The following is a 17,336-nucleotide window of genomic DNA, read 5'->3' on the forward strand; positions in this document are numbered from 1 at the left end:
GGGATGGCTGTGGATCAGTGTGGTTATCTACTTGCCCCATGGATCCTTAGGATCTGTAGCTTCTGGCTAAGGAACATCACTATAGTATTTACACATTGACTTTCTCTCTTTATATTGGACACCCCGGGAAGGTTCAGTTACTATAGAAAAGCCAAGGCAAGTAAGCGCTTTACCATTACTTGTTTGAAGATGATCAGTCTAGTGGTCAATCATGGCTCTTATATGAGGGGAATGCATAGCTGTGGCCAGGGTCTGAGAATGCTTGGTCCCTGCTCCTGTGAGTTTTGGCCAGAGGAGCAGTTTGCTAGATCTATGGAGGGGGATAGTGTAGTAGCAACTTACAAAGTGAAACTCTAGGGAGTGCCTGGGGTAGTTTTTTCTCTGCGAGATTCCTCACCTTCCCCTAGTAATGATGATAGCAATGGTCTTTGTGGCCTGTGATGCTGTGCTGGGATCTTATGACATTGGGGAATGGGGCATATTTAGCTACTGATGATGCATGCAACAAATATATGTGACAAAAAGATTCCCTGACTGGGAAGTTATTGAACATTTACAGCTAGGGAAGAGAATGTATAGAGGGGGAATTTCCCTGCCTTCCCCCGGGTAAATCAGTTACTGATGTGTCCGGGTAAAATGTGCAATACCCAAACGAGAGTGCAGACGGTGCATGTGCAAAATTTCAGATCTCATTTGCTTCCTGGACAAATATTCAAGGCATATACACGTGTGTGCATGCACACAGTTTTTATTCAAATACAGTACCTACAAAACTGCCTGGACATGGCAATTAATTATTGTTAGAAAATTCTAACCCCTGCCCATGTGTGAATGGGAAAGTGGAGCCAAGCTTTCAAGTAACAGGGTTTTTATGTTGTGTTTTGGCAAAAGAAGAAAGTATTCCCAGGAAAAGGAAGCAGATAAGTTAGGCAGCTTTCTGGATGTCTTTTAGAACTGTGTGCGTTCATTGTTGTAGAGTGTGGATCCAGTCCTGCTCTGGTGGGAGTTTTGCCATTGAATTCAATGGGAACAGGACCAGACCCCCCCCCAGGGAAAGAGAGAAGTCCTGATTTTCCAAAGTGCCTAAATGGAGATATACCTGTCTCATAGAGCGGGGACCTTGAAAGGTCATTGCTAGCAGGACTAAGTATTGTCCTTGAGAGGTTGGTTGTTTTGGGGTTTTTTGACCCCAGATCCCTAAATGGCCCCCTCAAGGATTGAACTCTCAATCCTGGGTTTAGCGGCCAATGCTCTGAGCTATCCCTGCCCCCATGATTCTGGGTGCTGCAAGGGGGTGGGGTGGGGGAAACAACCTGGGACACCTTAAACAGGCCCGATTTTCAGAAAGCGCTGAGCTCCCAGGTACTTTCACCTGCAGTTAAATACAGCCGCAAGCCCAGCCAGGCTGAAAAGGGGAGGTGACCCCCCCCTTCTGGAGCGGTCTAGTGTGATTAGAGCCCGGTGGGAGTCCCCAGGAGGAGCCCATGGGGGGCTGCTGATGAATGAAATGGGGGGCTGCCTTAGACACTGCTGGTCACCCTGTACTGCGGCCCTCACTGGGGGACCCGTCCCCTCTGCTGGGTGGGGAGCAGCTCTGGCCTCTTGTGCCTCTCCCCAGCCAGGGAGGCGCGGCGGCTTCCCAGGTAAGGGACACGTGTGCCCTCTGCTTTGCGTCCTGGCGCGGCGAGCGGCTGGAGAGCGGGACGCGGGGAGGGAGCGCGCCCCGCGGGGCGCTGCGCTGCGCCTGGCGCGGGGAGGAGACCCTGGCACCCGGAGGGGAGCCAGGCAGCCGGCAGGGGCTGGATCCTGCGCCGCAGCAGCCCCGCTCCCTGCGGACTGCCCCGAGCTGGCAGCTGATGATTCATCACGGCGCCGTCGCTCTTACGCAATTCCAGGCCTGGCTCTGGGGGCAGGGCTTGGGCTTGGGCTTGGGCTTGGCGGCGTTATAAAGTGGCTGGGTGTGTGGCCAGGGAGGCAGAGGCAGCAGGGGCAGCAGCTGTGAGCGCCAGCGCTCAGCCCGGTAAGGAGGGGAAAGGCAGCCGCTGGCTGGCTCTGGGGGGTGTGTGGATGTGGATGTGGATGTGGATGTGGATGTGGATGTGGATATCTTTGTGTAAGAATTCGCTTTATTCAGCTGGGCTTCAGTTTTTCAGGGTTTATTAATTTCACTTTGGGGATGGGGGTGTTTTTAGCTATTTTTTGAGTTTTTATGTAGGTGTCTAGAAATCTGAGGTTTTTCAGGGGCTTTCTCTCTGTATACGCTGCCGCAGTGAGCACGTGTGTGTGTTACTCATTGCAGGAGCACACACTGTAAAGCGTAAGCTCCTTGTCAGATTCCCAGGCGCGCTTTGGTGTATCTCTGGTTCAAACAGTGTGATATTAAAGCACACTAGGGACACTTCAGTGCGCACCAGCAGGGTCGACAGACTAATTATGCGCAACACATTTGTGTGCTTTAGAAATCATACCCCCTGTAATGCGCACTAGTGCTCTGTGTAGACAAGCCCTTAGCTACTAGTAACAATTTCCAGTGTTTTTCTGGTGTTTATTGGGTAAACACAGTTTTATTTATTTTTGTAATGGGGTGTTATCGCAGTATTTATCAGTGAAAAGCTAAAACTAGAAGCCCTAGAAATACAGGACAGGATAGAAAGTAAGGTTTGCATCAGTCTTTTTTATTTCATAATTTTGTACTCTTGTGTGATTAGGACTGATTTTTATGAGTGTGCGTCATATATGTCTGTGTATCATATATGATCATGTGTATATGCAAACTGTGTGTGTGTATCTAGAGAGAGAGGTATAGATATAGCAGACTGATTTTTCAGAGGGAGTTGGAAGCCATCAGCACCTTTGCAGACCAGGTTGATGAAATGTGTGTGATGTTCTCCTTGACTTTCAATGAGACTAAGGCTCCTACGTCATGTTGTTAAATGGGGTAACATTTTCAAGTGTCCTTTTTTCCCCCCAGTAAATTGTAAGAGCTTTAATATGTAATTACAAACTTTATAAAGCAGATGGTTTTAAGCTGATAGACCAGACTACTTGCCTGGCAGCTTGTTCTAGTTTTTCTGGTAGAAATTTGTATGTATCAGTTTCAGAATTACTGCATTGTGCTTCTTAAATATTCAGTTAGACCCTTGATAAAAATCCATATCACTTTTTCATAGACTTTTTTACTGAAGGCTCAGAGTTAACGTTTAAACTGCTGTAGCTCAGCTATTTCTTTTTAAAATACTGAATGAAATCAGGTCATAGGGTAACAATTATCATGTTAGTCATCACCAGGGGGTTAACCCAGGATCTCTGGAGCTAAGGCCAGACTTTCAACAGCTTGAGCTAAAGGTCTAAGTCCCCTGGTTGGTAGCTGTAGCAGACATCCTCTGTGGATCAGGCACAGAAGGGAATGCGTAATGTACACTGAGCAGTGGGCAATAATAGCATAGGGGATAATTGTTTACCAAATGTCATGCAATTATACCAGTGCAAAAAGATCATCTCATTCTTTGCTCCCTCCATCTCTCATCTTTATGCCAGTCTTGACTTTGCCAGCTCCTAGATACACATAACTTCCTCGTGTTAAATGTTTCGGAGGCCACCTTCTGAGTAAAGAATTCTGTGACTTTTGAGTCTGACTCCCTACTGCTCTCTCTAATCCAGATCTTCTAAGAAAACTCTGAATCATCCTTGTCTGACAGTTTCCTTCTCACATCTCCTTTTGTCTGTGAATCCACCTGCTGCACATCTCCAGGCTCAAGAGAATTAAACTTTACCTAGATCTCTGCTCTGCCAAAACCCTTATCCATGTATCATTTCTTCAATGTGACTACTGCAATACCCTCTTCTATGTTCTCTTTAAATCCATAGGGGCCCATAACGACCAGACGACTCTAACTCCAGGAAGTGGAGACAGTTCAAAATTGCCCACTCTGCCGGTCCCTGGGGTATGCTCTAGGAACCTCATTCTGAGTGGATTGCGGTGACTTTCTTTCCCCACTCCCTGTCTCCAAGTCACTGAGTCCCTTCCCTTCCTTAGGACCCCATCTGTACTACACAATGACCCGGTGTTGCATAACCGATACTGCAATCACGCATAACATTGTTGCGTTCCAGAGCACCCTGTGAACATTGGACTTGTGCCCCCAACTCTGGGGCTGATTGAATGTTGCTGTTGAGATCCCAGTAAAGAGGATCTCTGCTTATAGCCAGGAGGGAGAGATCTCAGCCTTTGGTGAGCGGCTGTAACTCTTGTTCTTGTTGGGCTTCTTCAGCAAGCCTTTTGGACACACCGGGACCAAGCAGGGCATCACTTCTGTGTAGTGATATTGACAGCATCCTGGGTAAGAGCTGCCCACTAATAATTCATGCTCTTTACTGTGTCTCTCTCTCAATGCAACAGAGCTGGAACTTTAGCAGAAATTAGCATCGCTGTATCCCAGGGGAAGAGAAGCAGCCCAGACATCATTCTAGGGCCCAATCCAAGCATCTGAAGACGTCTCCAAATATCATGAGTTCTAATACTAATACCATCCACAGTGCTATGCTGTCCAACCACACACTGCATGTGAGACATTCATCCAAGGTAACTGCCTGTTTGCTCTTGATGTTGGTCTAATGTGTTTTTCACAGGAAGTGGGGAACCAAAGAAGGCTCTGTGGCTCTCCAGACCTTTAGTGAAGCCCCCCTTGTTTCTCAAAGGGGTTTAAATTTGTATGAAAATGTTAGTGTCTTTGTATTTGATGGAAAACTCCTGCTCCACACACCCCGGGGCCTTCAGTCCTTAGTCAGAACCTGATGTTCTAAAAGGCTCTAAATTGTAATTTTCTCCCATCTCAAAGTCCAACTCATTTCTTTTCTTTTAAAGCTGGCCGGGTGTTGGTAAATTTCAGGAAGTTAGTTCAATCCCTCTGCTCCTCTTTGAGGGCTCTGTATCTGAGTGTCTTTGTTTTCTGCTTTTCCTGGGGCTCCTGTCTGGTAAAATTCCCTACACCACTGCAAGCCGGGGAAACCCTGTAATCCCAAAGCAGCTCTATTCACTCGAACTTTGCACTTCTGCATTGGGGCCGCTAAGGGCTACATCCTCGCCCCATGGAAGTCAATGGCAAAACTCCCCTTTGGACCAGCGTGGGGCACTACAGAGGGTTATGGAACATAGACAGTACTTGTTCAGGGATCTCCGTGAATTTGGCTGCTCAAATAGGTCCTTGTCTGCAGTGTGCTGTGCAAGAGACAACATGGAAAGGCCCTGCCCTGAAGGGCTGAGAGCCAGCAGGGACAAGAGGGCTTATGCTGGGAAGCCCAGAGGGAGGAGGAATGAAGCGGATTTTTAAAATTGGTTTCAATCACTTCTTGTGGGCATGGTGAGAAGCAGCTCTTAAGGAGGCACTTAGGGTGGGCAGAAGTGGGGGTTTAGAGAGTCAGGATGGGGGGCACATTCCATGCCTATGGGGCAGCGTGGAAAGGTGAGTGGGAGGAGGAGATAGATGGGGCAGATAACAGTGTGATCCAGAATGGTTTCTCATGGCCCCAGTGGTAATCATGGGAAGCCATTCTGGTACCCAGCTGCTGTAATTGGGACACCCCTCTGCAAGAGGGCAAGTGAAAGTCTGATAGTTCTTTGTGTCTTTTTACACTAGTGGATGGTTGGTGCTATTGTGCTTTTCCTGGCTGTGCCTATCTCCAGCACCACTCCCACCTACCCATGGAGAGACCCCGTGACTAACAACAAAGTGGTGTGCCATCAGTGCCCGCCGGGAACCTTTGTGGCACAGCACTGCACCAGAGACAAACCCACAGTGTGCGCACCGTGTCCAGATCTGCACTACACGCAGTACTGGAACTACCTGGAGAAATGCCGATACTGCAACGTCATCTGCGGAGAGCTGCAGGTCGAGCTGCATCAGTGCAACTCCACCCACAACAGAGTGTGCCAGTGTCGGCACGGCTACTACTTTGAGTCCGAGTTCTGCATCAAGCATGCCAAGTGTCCTCCCGGGTTTGGAGTAGTAAAGCTGGGTATGTATTGCAGCTGGGGTACTGAGGCAAGGGATGTAGAGCTGTGTCTAAGGGCCTCCTTATATTCTCATGCTATTACCGTCCTGTCAGAATCCAGGAGACACCTGTTAAATAGCAGTAGTGGATAATCTGACATTATGCGTGTGTATTTTCTCACCATATATATGTGCATCGCTGCCCTCTGTTGGATGGGATGTCAGATCCACTCAAGTGAGTAAGAGAATGTCGTCATCTAGTGGCTACATCCCCTGAAGCAACATCTTACTACTGTTGTCCAAGTACACCGCTACCTCGATAGAAGTATAAATATTTCAATGGTTCCTGCTAATTTGGCCATAATCTCTCGTGGGCACCCAGGGCTGAAGGCAATAAGGCATGTGGGCAAGGAAGGTTCATTGTGAGGACCAGAAGAGGTTTGCTTGGTGTCTCAATACTGGGACAGCACTGACAAATGAACTTAGCCATGGGGCTGCTTTCTGGAATCCTTATTTGGTGATTTTGAAAGCATATATTAAAGATGGGAAAGGGGCAAATGAAAATAAGACTGATCTCTCCCCCCCGCCCCCCAAAAGCAGGTATGTAACAAAGAGCATTTAAGGGTGACTCAGAAGCATAGCTCTCTAGCTCAGGATGATGCATGGATTACTGAAGGATATTAGGGAGTTTTTATTTTTTCCGTATCACAACTCTGTCTAGTTTTTATATTACCCCCTTCCCTATGGTATTTGAGGGCTATCCAGAATTACAACATGCACACCAAGATGTATTTCTCTCTCTCTCTGTCTTTTTCCTTCCCCGCTCCAGTCATCAAGGATTAGCCTCTATTTATTTTGGTTCTAAGCTGCAGTTTTGGTTCTAAGCTGCAGTAGGCAGGCTCGGTCTAGCAGTGTGTTTTGCCTCCTACTTTGAAGAAATTTTTTTTGGCCATGTTTTCCTGGCAGTCTTCCAGATGTATAGGCCAGTCACCGGGAAAGCCTTGTCTTCTGCGCACATGAGTCTCATGTGGGCGGTTGATGGCTTGTTCCCATGGAATATGTCTATTGTGAGATGCCATGATTAGGCAGCGTGAGCCAGGTGCCCGGTCATTTAGGCCAGTTCCGTGTAGGTTGAATTTGACCAGGTGCTCAGATGACAGTGATGAGGCCATATAAGTAGGATGGGGAGCCAGTTGAAGGGAGTGAAACCGTGGGGTGATGGGCTCCTTCATTCTGCACCAGCTGTGCCTTTTTTAAGGTTAGTGGCTTCGTGCCAAGCATGCTACCTTCCTACCCAGGGAATGACGGTAACAAAGCCCAGAAGTCATGAATGCAAACCACAGTGAGATGCAGGCAGGCTTCTCGATATAGCTGGAAGGGGCATTTATTTTCCACGTTTGCGACTACTTGGGTATCCAGAAATAGGGAGGAGTCTGGCCGCACACCAAGGCGGTGGGCTGATGTTACAGATGTGGCAAGTTCTTCAAAGGGCTTTGTAGCAGGATGCGGGCTGCATGCTTTGGAGCAGTGACTCCTGAGATCAGAGATTCACCCGTTAGTTTCATGTGCAGGGCTCGTCGGCTTCCGTAAAGGCTGAGCGCTCTGTCCCATGTGTGGCTTCTCCTGGCATGCTGGCTGTTCTCTTATGATTTGATTTTCTGCCTTGTTTGTTTATGCTCCTCAACACGCGAGTTGGTGTTCCCAACCCAGCTGGCTGGGGTCCCAGCATTGGGCTGTCTTGCAGCCAGATCCTAAGTTTGGTAATTGCTCATCCTCCTTGAAGGATGGGGACTGGACTCAGGGCAGGGCCCCTTCTCTGATCCTATGAATGATGTGTACACAGAGCCTAATCTCTGTCTGATATCCCCTTATGCCCAGAGGGAACTCAGCACTACCAGATGCAGACTTGGGGCCAGATTCACCATTGCTTTTCACCTTAAGCACTCGTTTACACCAGTGCACAGTGGGTGCCAGACATCGGGTAGTGGCTTGCGCTCACTTTACACTGGTGCAAATGACTACATAGGCACAAGACAACCATGAATCGGGCCATCTTCTTTTACCGTGCTCCCTAAGGGGCCATTATCCCAAACACAATGGACGTGTACTGCAGGTATTTATTTCACTGCTCAGACTCTTTCTGTGCCCCGTTTTGCAGGTACTCCCCATCAGAACACGAAATGCGAGAAGTGCCCCCAGGGGTTCTTCTCGTCCTCCAGCTCCAGCACAGAGCCATGCAAGGCACACCAGAGCTGCTTGCAGCAGGGGAAGGAGACGAATGTCGTAGGAAACCAGTTCCATGACACCCTGTGCACCACCTGCAGGATGTTCAAGGGAAACAGCACCCAGGAGTCAGGTGAGGAGCCAGGTCCGCTTGGGGACGGAATAGCATTAGCAGACGTCAAGTGGGGGATTATTCAGGTCTGCCTGGGCGGGGGGGAGGGGAACCCATGTGCTAGAATCATGTTGCTACCCGGGCTGGAGTGAAATTTTCCGGCGAAGCTTGTTCTACCCCAATGTATAGGATCGGTTCCAGTGGAATTTAAAAGTACAAAACTGGTTTTAATTGAACTACAAAAAGGACAAACTAATCCCCCCCGAATTCACTGAAAGCTTGGCTAAGATCCTCTTAGACAGGGTCCCCCGGCACCCTCGCCAGCCATTGTCACCTTCAATTAATGGCACTTTCCTTGGCTTGTCCCTGCCCCTGTTTTCCTCTCATCCTGAGCTCTCAGTCTAACTGTCAGGAAGATCTCCTAGTTGGCACCTTTCCTTTTGGCTGATCTCCTGCCCCCAGATGTTGCCTGCATCAAGGCACAAGGCATGTCAGAGTCAGCCTGTTACGTGCAGTCTGAAGTAGTAGTGAGAACATGTTGTTCTGAAGTATCTAGCACTGTCCGTCTGGCAGCCCAAGACACACCGCACTGAATCATGCAGGGAACTGGAAATAGCTCAGGAGTCTGCAGCAGGTGCAGAAGTGGTGTGCCGCAGACAGGGCAGCTCGTGCTGCCTCTCCCGACTGCGGCCACCAGGCTCTATTTTTAGCTTGTTTAAATTTTGGTTTCACTTCTAGTTAGTGACCCCTTCCCATTTAACCTTCATTCTCAAGCTGACCCACTGAGGCAGATTGCCATATACCTGAGCCAGGCAGCCACTGCACTGGACCAAATGCTCTGGGCGGGAATGAAGACGATGGATTTGCTCCCACGTCGTAGTGAATCTGTCCCTTTGGCGTCCATGAGGCTGTATAGGTGTAACAGAGAGCAGAATCTGGCCTCTGTGTCTTCAACAAACAATCGCTTCCCTTTGCCCACCATGCAGCAGAACGGATGCTTCCCCCAGCAAATGTGTCAGAAGGAATCTCTTGTTTTCCATCCCCCCAGAGTCCCTCTCCCTGGTCAATATTCTTCTCTCCTCGTCAAGAATTTGATGCAATGGAATTTCAGTCAATTCCAGTCAGAGCAGAGATTGGCAATTCCATAACAGGAATCTTAACTCTTGCCCCATTCCTTGAGTCGGCTTTTCCCCAAAGGGGCAATTTTTAGCAGCTGAGATGTTCATTGGAAAAGAAGCAAGTGACAATCTGTCATCAGCACGTGCCCAGCAACTCGCTTTGAACCCTGCCCTGGGGTTGTTTATAGACACACACTCATCTCTTAAGCAACAGTGCACTTGCAAAACGGGAAATTTATGAATGGAGGGATATTTTTAACTCCCAATTTGCAAGAGTGTTCTTACGCAGCAGGAACACATAGCCTGTGTGTACAATGCCTGCGTACGTCTGTATGTACATAGCTACAGATACACACTGGCACGTCAGTAATTGTATACAAATACAAACTCTGTAGATAGGCTTAAATTTTCTGTTAGTGTAAACAGACGTGACTCCAGGACCGGATTAGCTTTCCTCTGGGCCCTGGGGCCCCTGTATACAAGTCTTTTTCCTGGGAGGGAGTTTGGCGCAGAAGCGGACTGGGGTGCAGGGAGGGTAGGTCTGGGAGGGAGTTCGGTGCAGGAGGGGGCTGGAGCAGGGGATAGGGGTGCAGGAGGGGGATTCTGATCTGGGGCAGGGGATTGGGGTGCAGGAGGGGGATTCTGATCTGGGGCAGGGGATAGGGGTGCAGGAGGGGGATTCTGATCTGGGGCAGGGGATTGGGGTGCAGGAGGGGGATTCTGATCTGGGGCAGGGGATTGGGGTGCAGGAGGGGGATTCTGATCTGGGGCAGGGGATTGGGGTGCAGGAGGGGGATTCTGATCTGGGGCAGGGGATTGGGGTGCAGGAGGGGGATTCTGATCTGGGGCAGGGGATTGGGGTGCAGGAGGGGGTGAGGGGTCTGGGAGGGAGTTTGGGTGCAGAAGGGGGCTCTGGGCTGGTGCAGGGGATTGGGGTGCAGGAGCGGGTGCAGGGTCTAGGAGGGAGTTTGGGTGCAGGAGGGGGATTCTGACCAGGGGATTGGGGAGCAGGAGGGGATACAGGGTCGGGGAGGGAGTTTGGGTGCAGGAGGGGGATTCTGACCAGGGGATTGGAGCGCAGGAGCGGGTGCAGGGTCGGGGAGGGAGGTTGGGTGCAGGAGGGGGATTCTGACCAGGGGATTGGAGTGCAGGAGCGGGTGCAGGGTCGGGGAGGGAGTTTGGGTGCAGGAGGGGGATTCTGACCAGGGGATTGGGGTGCAGGAGGGGATACAGGGTCGGGGAGGGAGTTTGGGTGCAGGAGGGGGATTCTGACCTGGGGATTGGGGTGCAGGAGGGGATACCGGGTCGGGGCGGGAGTTTGGGTGCAGGAGGGGGTTCTGACCTGGGGCAGGGAGTTTGGGTGCAGGAGGGGGATTCTGACCAGGGGATTGGGGTGCAGGAGGGGATACAGGGTCGGGGAGGGAGTTTGGGTGCAGGAGGGGGATTCTGATCTGGGGCAGGGGATTGGGGTGCAGGAGGGGGATTCTGACCAGGGGATTGGGGCGCAGGAGGGGATACAGGGTCGGGGAGGGAGTTTGGGTGCAGGAGGGGGATTCTGACCAGGGGATTGGAGCGCAGGAGCGGGTGCAGGGTCGGGGAGGGAGTTTGGGTGCAGGAGGGGGTTCTGACCTGGGGCAGGGAGTTTGGGTGCAGAAGGGGGTTCTGACCAGGGCAGTGGGGTGCAGGAGGGGATACAGGGTCGGGGAGGGAGTTTGGGTGCAGGAGGGGGTTCTGACCTGGGGCAGGGAGTTTGGGTGCAGGAGGGGGATTCTGACCAGGGGATTGGGGCGCAGGAGGGGATACAGGGTCGGGGAGGGAGTTTGGGTGGAGGAGGGGGATTCTGACCAGGGGATTGGGGTGCAGGAGGGGATACAGGGTCGGGGAGGGAGTTTGGGTGCAGGAGGGGGTTCTGACCTGGGGCAGGGGGTTGGGGTGCAGGAGAGGGTGTGAGGTGCAGGCTCCGGCCGGGAGGTGCTTATCACCGGCAGTTCCCGGACAGTGGCGCAGCAGGGCTCAGGCTGCCTACCTCCCTGCCATGGCCCCATGTCACTCCTGGAAGTGGCTGGCTGCTGGCACGTCTCTGCACGCCCCTGGCGGGAGGGAGACAGCGTGTCTCCGTGCACTGCCCACGCCCACAAGTGCCGCCCCCATAGCTCCCAATGGCGGGAGCTGCGGGGCTGGTGCTGGGGGCAGGGGCAGCGCGTGGAGCCTCCTTCCCCGTCCCCTTCCCTTCCCTTCCCCCCCATCAGGGGCCGCAGAGATATGCCAGCAGCGTGAGGCCAGGACAGGCAGCCTGAGAGCCCCAGAGATTGCTCCTGTGATTTATTTTTGCGGGGCTCCCCTTGAGCCAGAGTCCCGGGCTGCAGCCCTGAAAGCCCCTGCCTTAATCCATGTCTGGGCTACGTTTTGGGAGCATTTCAATCCTGATCTCTTGGGTCCATCTCTGTTGTGAGCTTCTGGCCTGCAGTACGACATATAGGGCCAAATTCACTCTGTGCATTTACACAGGGGATGAACGTGGCCCTTTAGGGTAAGCCCAGGGTTACTGGGACTCGCGTCAGCTGACCCGTGTTAGGAAGCCTGGGCTGGAGTATCTACATTGTATTTTAACCCTAGGTTAAGACTTTTCTAACATGTGTTCGATCCTAGGGCTCTGACATCCACACTGCAGTGCATAGACCCAAATCAAAGTAACCATATCCCAGAGTCGCTAGTGCCTCCCACAAGTGTGGCACCTCTAGCCCTAGGAGGTGGGTCTAACATTGACCAATGGGGTACCTTCCCTCTGTCTCTCCCCCCATTTTCTATCTGAGTCCTTTACCTGAGCACTTAATTTTAATGAGGCGAGTGCCATTTCTTCAACCCATGAGAGCTGAGTGTTGGACTGATTTTTAGTTTGCTGGCTGAACTGAAAAATCCTAACAAAAAAAACCAAAATCTGGTTTGCTTTGAACTACTGTCGACTAATGGCCGTTAACTCATGTAATTAACTCAAAAAAATGAATTGTGATTGAAAAAATAATCCCGATTAATCGCACCGTTAAACAATAGCCTACCAATTGAAATTGATTAAATATTTTGATGTTTTTCTACATTTTCTATATATTATATTCTGTGTTGTAATTGAAATCAAAGTGTATATATTATTCTTGATTACAAATATTTGCACCGTAAAAATGAAAAACAAAAGAAATAGTATTTTTCTGTTCACCTCATACAAGTATTGTAGTGCAATCTCTTTGTTGTGAAAGTGCAATTTACAAATGTAGATATTTTTTTTTGTTACATAACTGCACTCAAAAACCAAACAATGTAAAACTTCAGAGCCTACAAGTCCACTCAGTCCTACTTGTTTGTCTGAGTGATTGGGTGAAATAGAAGTAGGACTGAGTGGACTTGCAGGCTCAAAAATGTTACATTGTTTTATTTTATACATAATTCTACATTTGTAAGTTCAACTTTTATGATAAAGAGATTGCACTACAGTACTTGTATGAGGTGAATTGAAAAATACGATTTAATTTATCATTTTTACAGTACAAATACTTGTAATCAAAAATAAATATAAAGTGAGCGCTGTACACTTTGTATTCTGTGCTGTAATTGAAATCAATATATTTGAATATGTAGAAATAATCCAAAAATATTTACATAAATGGTATTCTATTATTGTTTAACAGTGAGATTAATCACGATTAATTTTTTTAATCGCTTGACAGGCCTATCTTGAACCAAAATTGAAATTTGTTTATTTTTCCTCCTGCTGAAACAAAAAGTAAATTGTTCTGGGTTGAACAAAACAGAAAATGTGGAAATGGCAGAGGTGCTTAATGACAACTTTGTTTTGGTTTTCACCAAAAAAGTTGGTGGTGATTGGACATCTAACGTAGTGAATACCAGTGAAAATGAGGTAGGATCAGAAGTTAAAATAAGGAAAGAACAAGTTAAAAATGACTTAGACACGTTAGATGTCTTCAAGTCACCAGGCATGGTGAAACGCATCCTAGAATACTTAAGGAGCTGACTGAGGAGATATCTGAGCCATTAATGATTATCTTCTAAAAGTCATGGAAGACTGGAGAGATTCCAGAGGACTGGAAAAGGCAAATATAGGGCCAATATATAAAGAGGGAAATAAGGACAACCCGGGGAATTACAGACCCATCATCTTAACTTCTGTACCTGGAAAGATAATAGAGCAAATAATTAAGCAATCGGTTTGTGGAAGATAAGGTGCTAAGTGACTGTCAGCAGCATGGATGTGTCAAGAACAAATCTTATCAAACCAACCTGATGGCTTTTTTTGACAGGGTAACAAGTCTTGTGGATAGGGGTAAGCGGTAGATGGTATATATTGACTTTAGTAAAGCTTTTGATACTCATAAACTAGAGAAATGCAACCTAGATGGAGCTACTATAAAGTGGGTGCAAAACTGGTTGGAAAACCGTTCCCAGAGAGTAGTTATCAGTGGTTCACAGTCAGGCTGGAAGGGCATAACGAGTGGAGTCCTGCAGGGATCAGTTCTGGGTCCGGGTCTGTTCAATGTCTTCATCCATGATTTAGACAATGACATAGAGAGTACCCTGATAAAGTTTGCGGACGATACCAAGCTGGGAGGGGTTGCAAGTGCTTTGGAGAATAGGATTAAAATTCAAAATGATCTGGACAAACTGGAGAAATGGTCTGAAGTAAATAGGATGAATTTCAATAAGGACAAATGCAAAGTGCTCCACTTAAGAGAGAACAATCAGTTGCACACACACAAAATGGGAACTGACTGCCTAGGAAGGAGCACTGGGGAAAGGGATCTGGGGGTCAGAGTGGATCAAAGGCTAAATATGAGTCAACAGTGTAACAGTGTTGCAAAAAAAGCGAACATCATTCTGGGCTGTATAACAGGAGTGTTGAAAGCAAGACACGAGAAGTAATTCTTCCGTTCTACTCCGCGCTGATTGGGCCTCAGCTGGAGTACTGTGAGCAGTTCTGGGCGCCACATTTCAGGAAACACGTGGACAAATTGGAGAAAGTCAAGAGAAGAGCAATAAAAATGATTAAGGATCTAGAAAACATGACCTATGAGGGAAGAGTGAAAGAATTGGGTTTGTTTAGTCTGGAAAAGAGAAGACTGAGGGTGGACATGATAATGGTTTTCAAGTACATAAAAAGGTTATTACAGGGAAGAGAGAGAAGAATTGTTCTTCTTAACCTCTGAGGACAGGACAAGAAGCAATGGGCTTAAATTGCAGCAAGGGACGTTTAGGTTGGAGATTAGGAAAAACTTCCTAACTGTCAGGGTGGCTAAACACTGGAATAAATTGCCTAGGGAGGCTGTAGAATCTCCATCACTGGGGATTTTTGAGAGCAGGTTGGACAAACACCTGTCAGGGATGGTCTTGATAATACTTAGTCCTGCCATGAGTGCAGGGGACTGGACTAGACGACCTCTCGAGGTCCCTTCCAGTCCTATGATTCTAAACATGTTCTCTCAGCTCTATGCATAACCCATCAATCCAGCAACTCACACGGGCAATCAATATTCTCTCCTCAGCTAGTTTGATTTACAGTAAACAAACAAATCTGCATAACTTCAGGTGCTTTCATGCAGGCTGGAGCCGATAATCACATGCTAGGTCAGTGCACTAGTGTGCCCCTGCTTTGCACATGCACATGCATTGCAGTATTTGTGTGTGAGCACGTTCACAAGCAAATCCCATTATGTGCACACTCGTGGCCACACAGATCTCTCTCTAGCTGTGTGTGCGCACACAGGGATTCTGACGTGTACATCCGGTAATACAGGCACAAACGTGGGCCCAAGATGTGTACATAACCAAGGTCTGAAAATCAGGCTCTGTACGCAGCAAGCCTTGTGCAAGAATCAGTAGGACAAATACATCCATGGAAGCCATGGGATGAGACCAGCACGTATAAGACTGGACAAATGTCAGGGTCAAATTTTAACTGTCTAATTTGAACAGTATTTCTTTAAGAGCTTGGGCTGTGCTGCTGGGTCTGACAGCTGGTTGACTGCCCACTTGGGGGGCTCAGCTGCTGACCTCATGTCGTGATCCTCTCCAGTTGCACTAGGGTTTTTCTCCTAGTTCTGATCCACAAAGAGCAATGGGGTTTGCTCTTTCATCTCTGTGCTCTAAACCTCATGCTGGTCTTCTCCCTCCCCACTCTAGGGAACGAGGACTGCGAACAAGCCGTGATCGATTTTGTGGTTTACCAGAACATCCCGGTGAGAAAGCTGAAGCGCCTCCAGCAAATCCTCGAGCAGCACCAAAAGGGGGTCCTCCACAAGGACACCAGGCCTGCCCTTCAGGAAAAGTTCCACACGTATCTCACCCAGCTGAAGAAGGATCACTTGGAGCTCATCAAAGTGCTGCTGAATGCACTCCGAGCAGCGAAGCTGTATACGGTGGAAGAGATGGTGCGGAAACGTTTCTCCTTGGAGTCAGAAAATTAACAGAACTGTTTAGGGTTTTTGTTGTTTTTAGTTTTTGTCTAGCTTGATTAATTTATTAACTTTCCACAAACTAACTCGAGGTGCACCTTGGAGAAGATGAATGGTGGGGTTGTGAATGGTGAGTCTCTCACTCATTCCTGATCCTCTCCATTCTGACAGCTGGCCACTGTCCCAGGGTGTGTGCACTGTCTGTCTAACCTGGCCGCAGGTGAAGTCTGTAATGCAGTCTGTGCCTCGGCTAGCGGAACTTCACTGCAAGTGGAGGTGGATGAGAATTCTGGGAGAAACTTGCACTTTGACTATTAACCTCCTCTCTGGGGAGGAGGAGTAGATGATGTTCTTACTTTATCAGAAACGAAATGCATAAGATTCCAGGGAGAGCACGTCCTATCTCTGACTGCACAAGGGTCCTTGTTGCCCTTCCTTGGGCCACTGTGCAGAGTTTAATTTTAAAGTGCACCATATTTTTAAAACGATATTCAAATGTGTCCTGGGGGCGGCTGCCTTTCACCTTCCAACGTTAAATTACTTTCAAAGAGGGGTTTATCACTGAGAGATGTCAGCAATAAGATGCTCCTGGGGTCACTGGTTACAGCCTCTTTTAAATGTATTTCTACAGTGCCATGTTTTGTACAGTTTGTCATGTTTGTTTGATACAGAGAAATGCAAAGATGACATTTGCCTCAGACTCCACGTTATCTTCATGTGGCTCTGTCTTGGAATGCCCGATTTATGCAAACACACACGTACCATGACTGCAAAAACTAATCCTTGTCTGCACCGAGAGGTTGTGTCAATTTCAGCCACCGATGCAAACCCCTGGCATAGGAAGTGTACACCTCTATCAGACTCCATTCAACCAGTGCAAACACTTTCAAGCAGCAAAGAGTCTTGTGGCACCTTATAGACTAACAAACATTTTGGAGCATGAGCTTTCGTGGGTGAATACCCACTTCGTCGGATGCATACATTCACCCACGAAAGCTCATGCTGCAAAACGTTTGTTAGTCTATAAGGTACCACAAGACTCTTTGCTGCTTTTACAGATCCAGACTAACACGGCTACCCCTCTGATACTTTCAAGCAGGCACCAGTGCAAATAGCAGCTTCTCCTGTCTGCACTAGGGTTTGCACTGGTGGCTGGAACCGAGGCAAACCCTCTGGGTAGACGTGGCCCTAGACTCCAGCTGTCTGAGTCCTGTTGCACTGCTCGGCCCTGGCCTGATCTCTGCGTTAAAAATGCAGCATCGTGATGGGTGCCATTTGGTGATCTCATGGCCGTGTTCTCCTTAGGGCCATGGATCGCTGCCACCTTCACATATCCCTCAGCAAGCACTCACATTGCTATGGAGCCAACGTACAGTTACATAATCTAAATAATGACGTTACTCTAAGTCGAGGGCTGAGAGGGAGACTCTCCCAC

General features: G+C 48.7%; 1 protein-coding gene across 1 annotated transcript; it reads left to right on the top strand.

Annotated features, from left to right (window-relative positions):
- Positions 1-1,870: 1,870 nt before the first annotated feature.
- TNFRSF6B (TNF receptor superfamily member 6b) lies at positions 1,871-16,787 on the top strand. The gene is made up of 5 exons (XM_044985243.1): positions 1,871-2,020; positions 4,400-4,582; positions 5,637-6,015; positions 8,149-8,346; positions 15,630-16,787. Exons 2-5 carry the CDS (start codon positions 4,508-4,510, stop codon positions 15,911-15,913), a joined length of 936 nt encoding a protein of 311 aa, XP_044841178.1. The 5' UTR covers positions 1,871-2,020; positions 4,400-4,507; the 3' UTR covers positions 15,914-16,787.
- The last annotated feature ends 549 nt before the right edge of the window (positions 16,788-17,336 follow it).

This window comes from Mauremys mutica, chromosome 13, assembly GCF_020497125.1.
Source record: "Mauremys mutica isolate MM-2020 ecotype Southern chromosome 13, ASM2049712v1, whole genome shotgun sequence".
NCBI classification, from domain to species: Eukaryota; Metazoa; Chordata; order Testudines; family Geoemydidae; genus Mauremys; species Mauremys mutica.

Coding starts and splice junctions, on each gene's coding strand:
- TNFRSF6B (XM_044985243.1), top strand. CDS start 4,508: ATGAGTTCTAATACTAATACCATCCACAGTGCTATGCTGTCCAACCAC. Junction 6,016..8,148: donor GTTTGGAGTAGTAAAGCTGG/GTATGTATTGCA, acceptor CCCGTTTTGCAG/GTACTCCCCATCAGAACACG. Junction 8,347..15,629: donor AAACAGCACCCAGGAGTCAG/GTGAGGAGCCAG, acceptor TCCCCACTCTAG/GGAACGAGGACTGCGAACAA.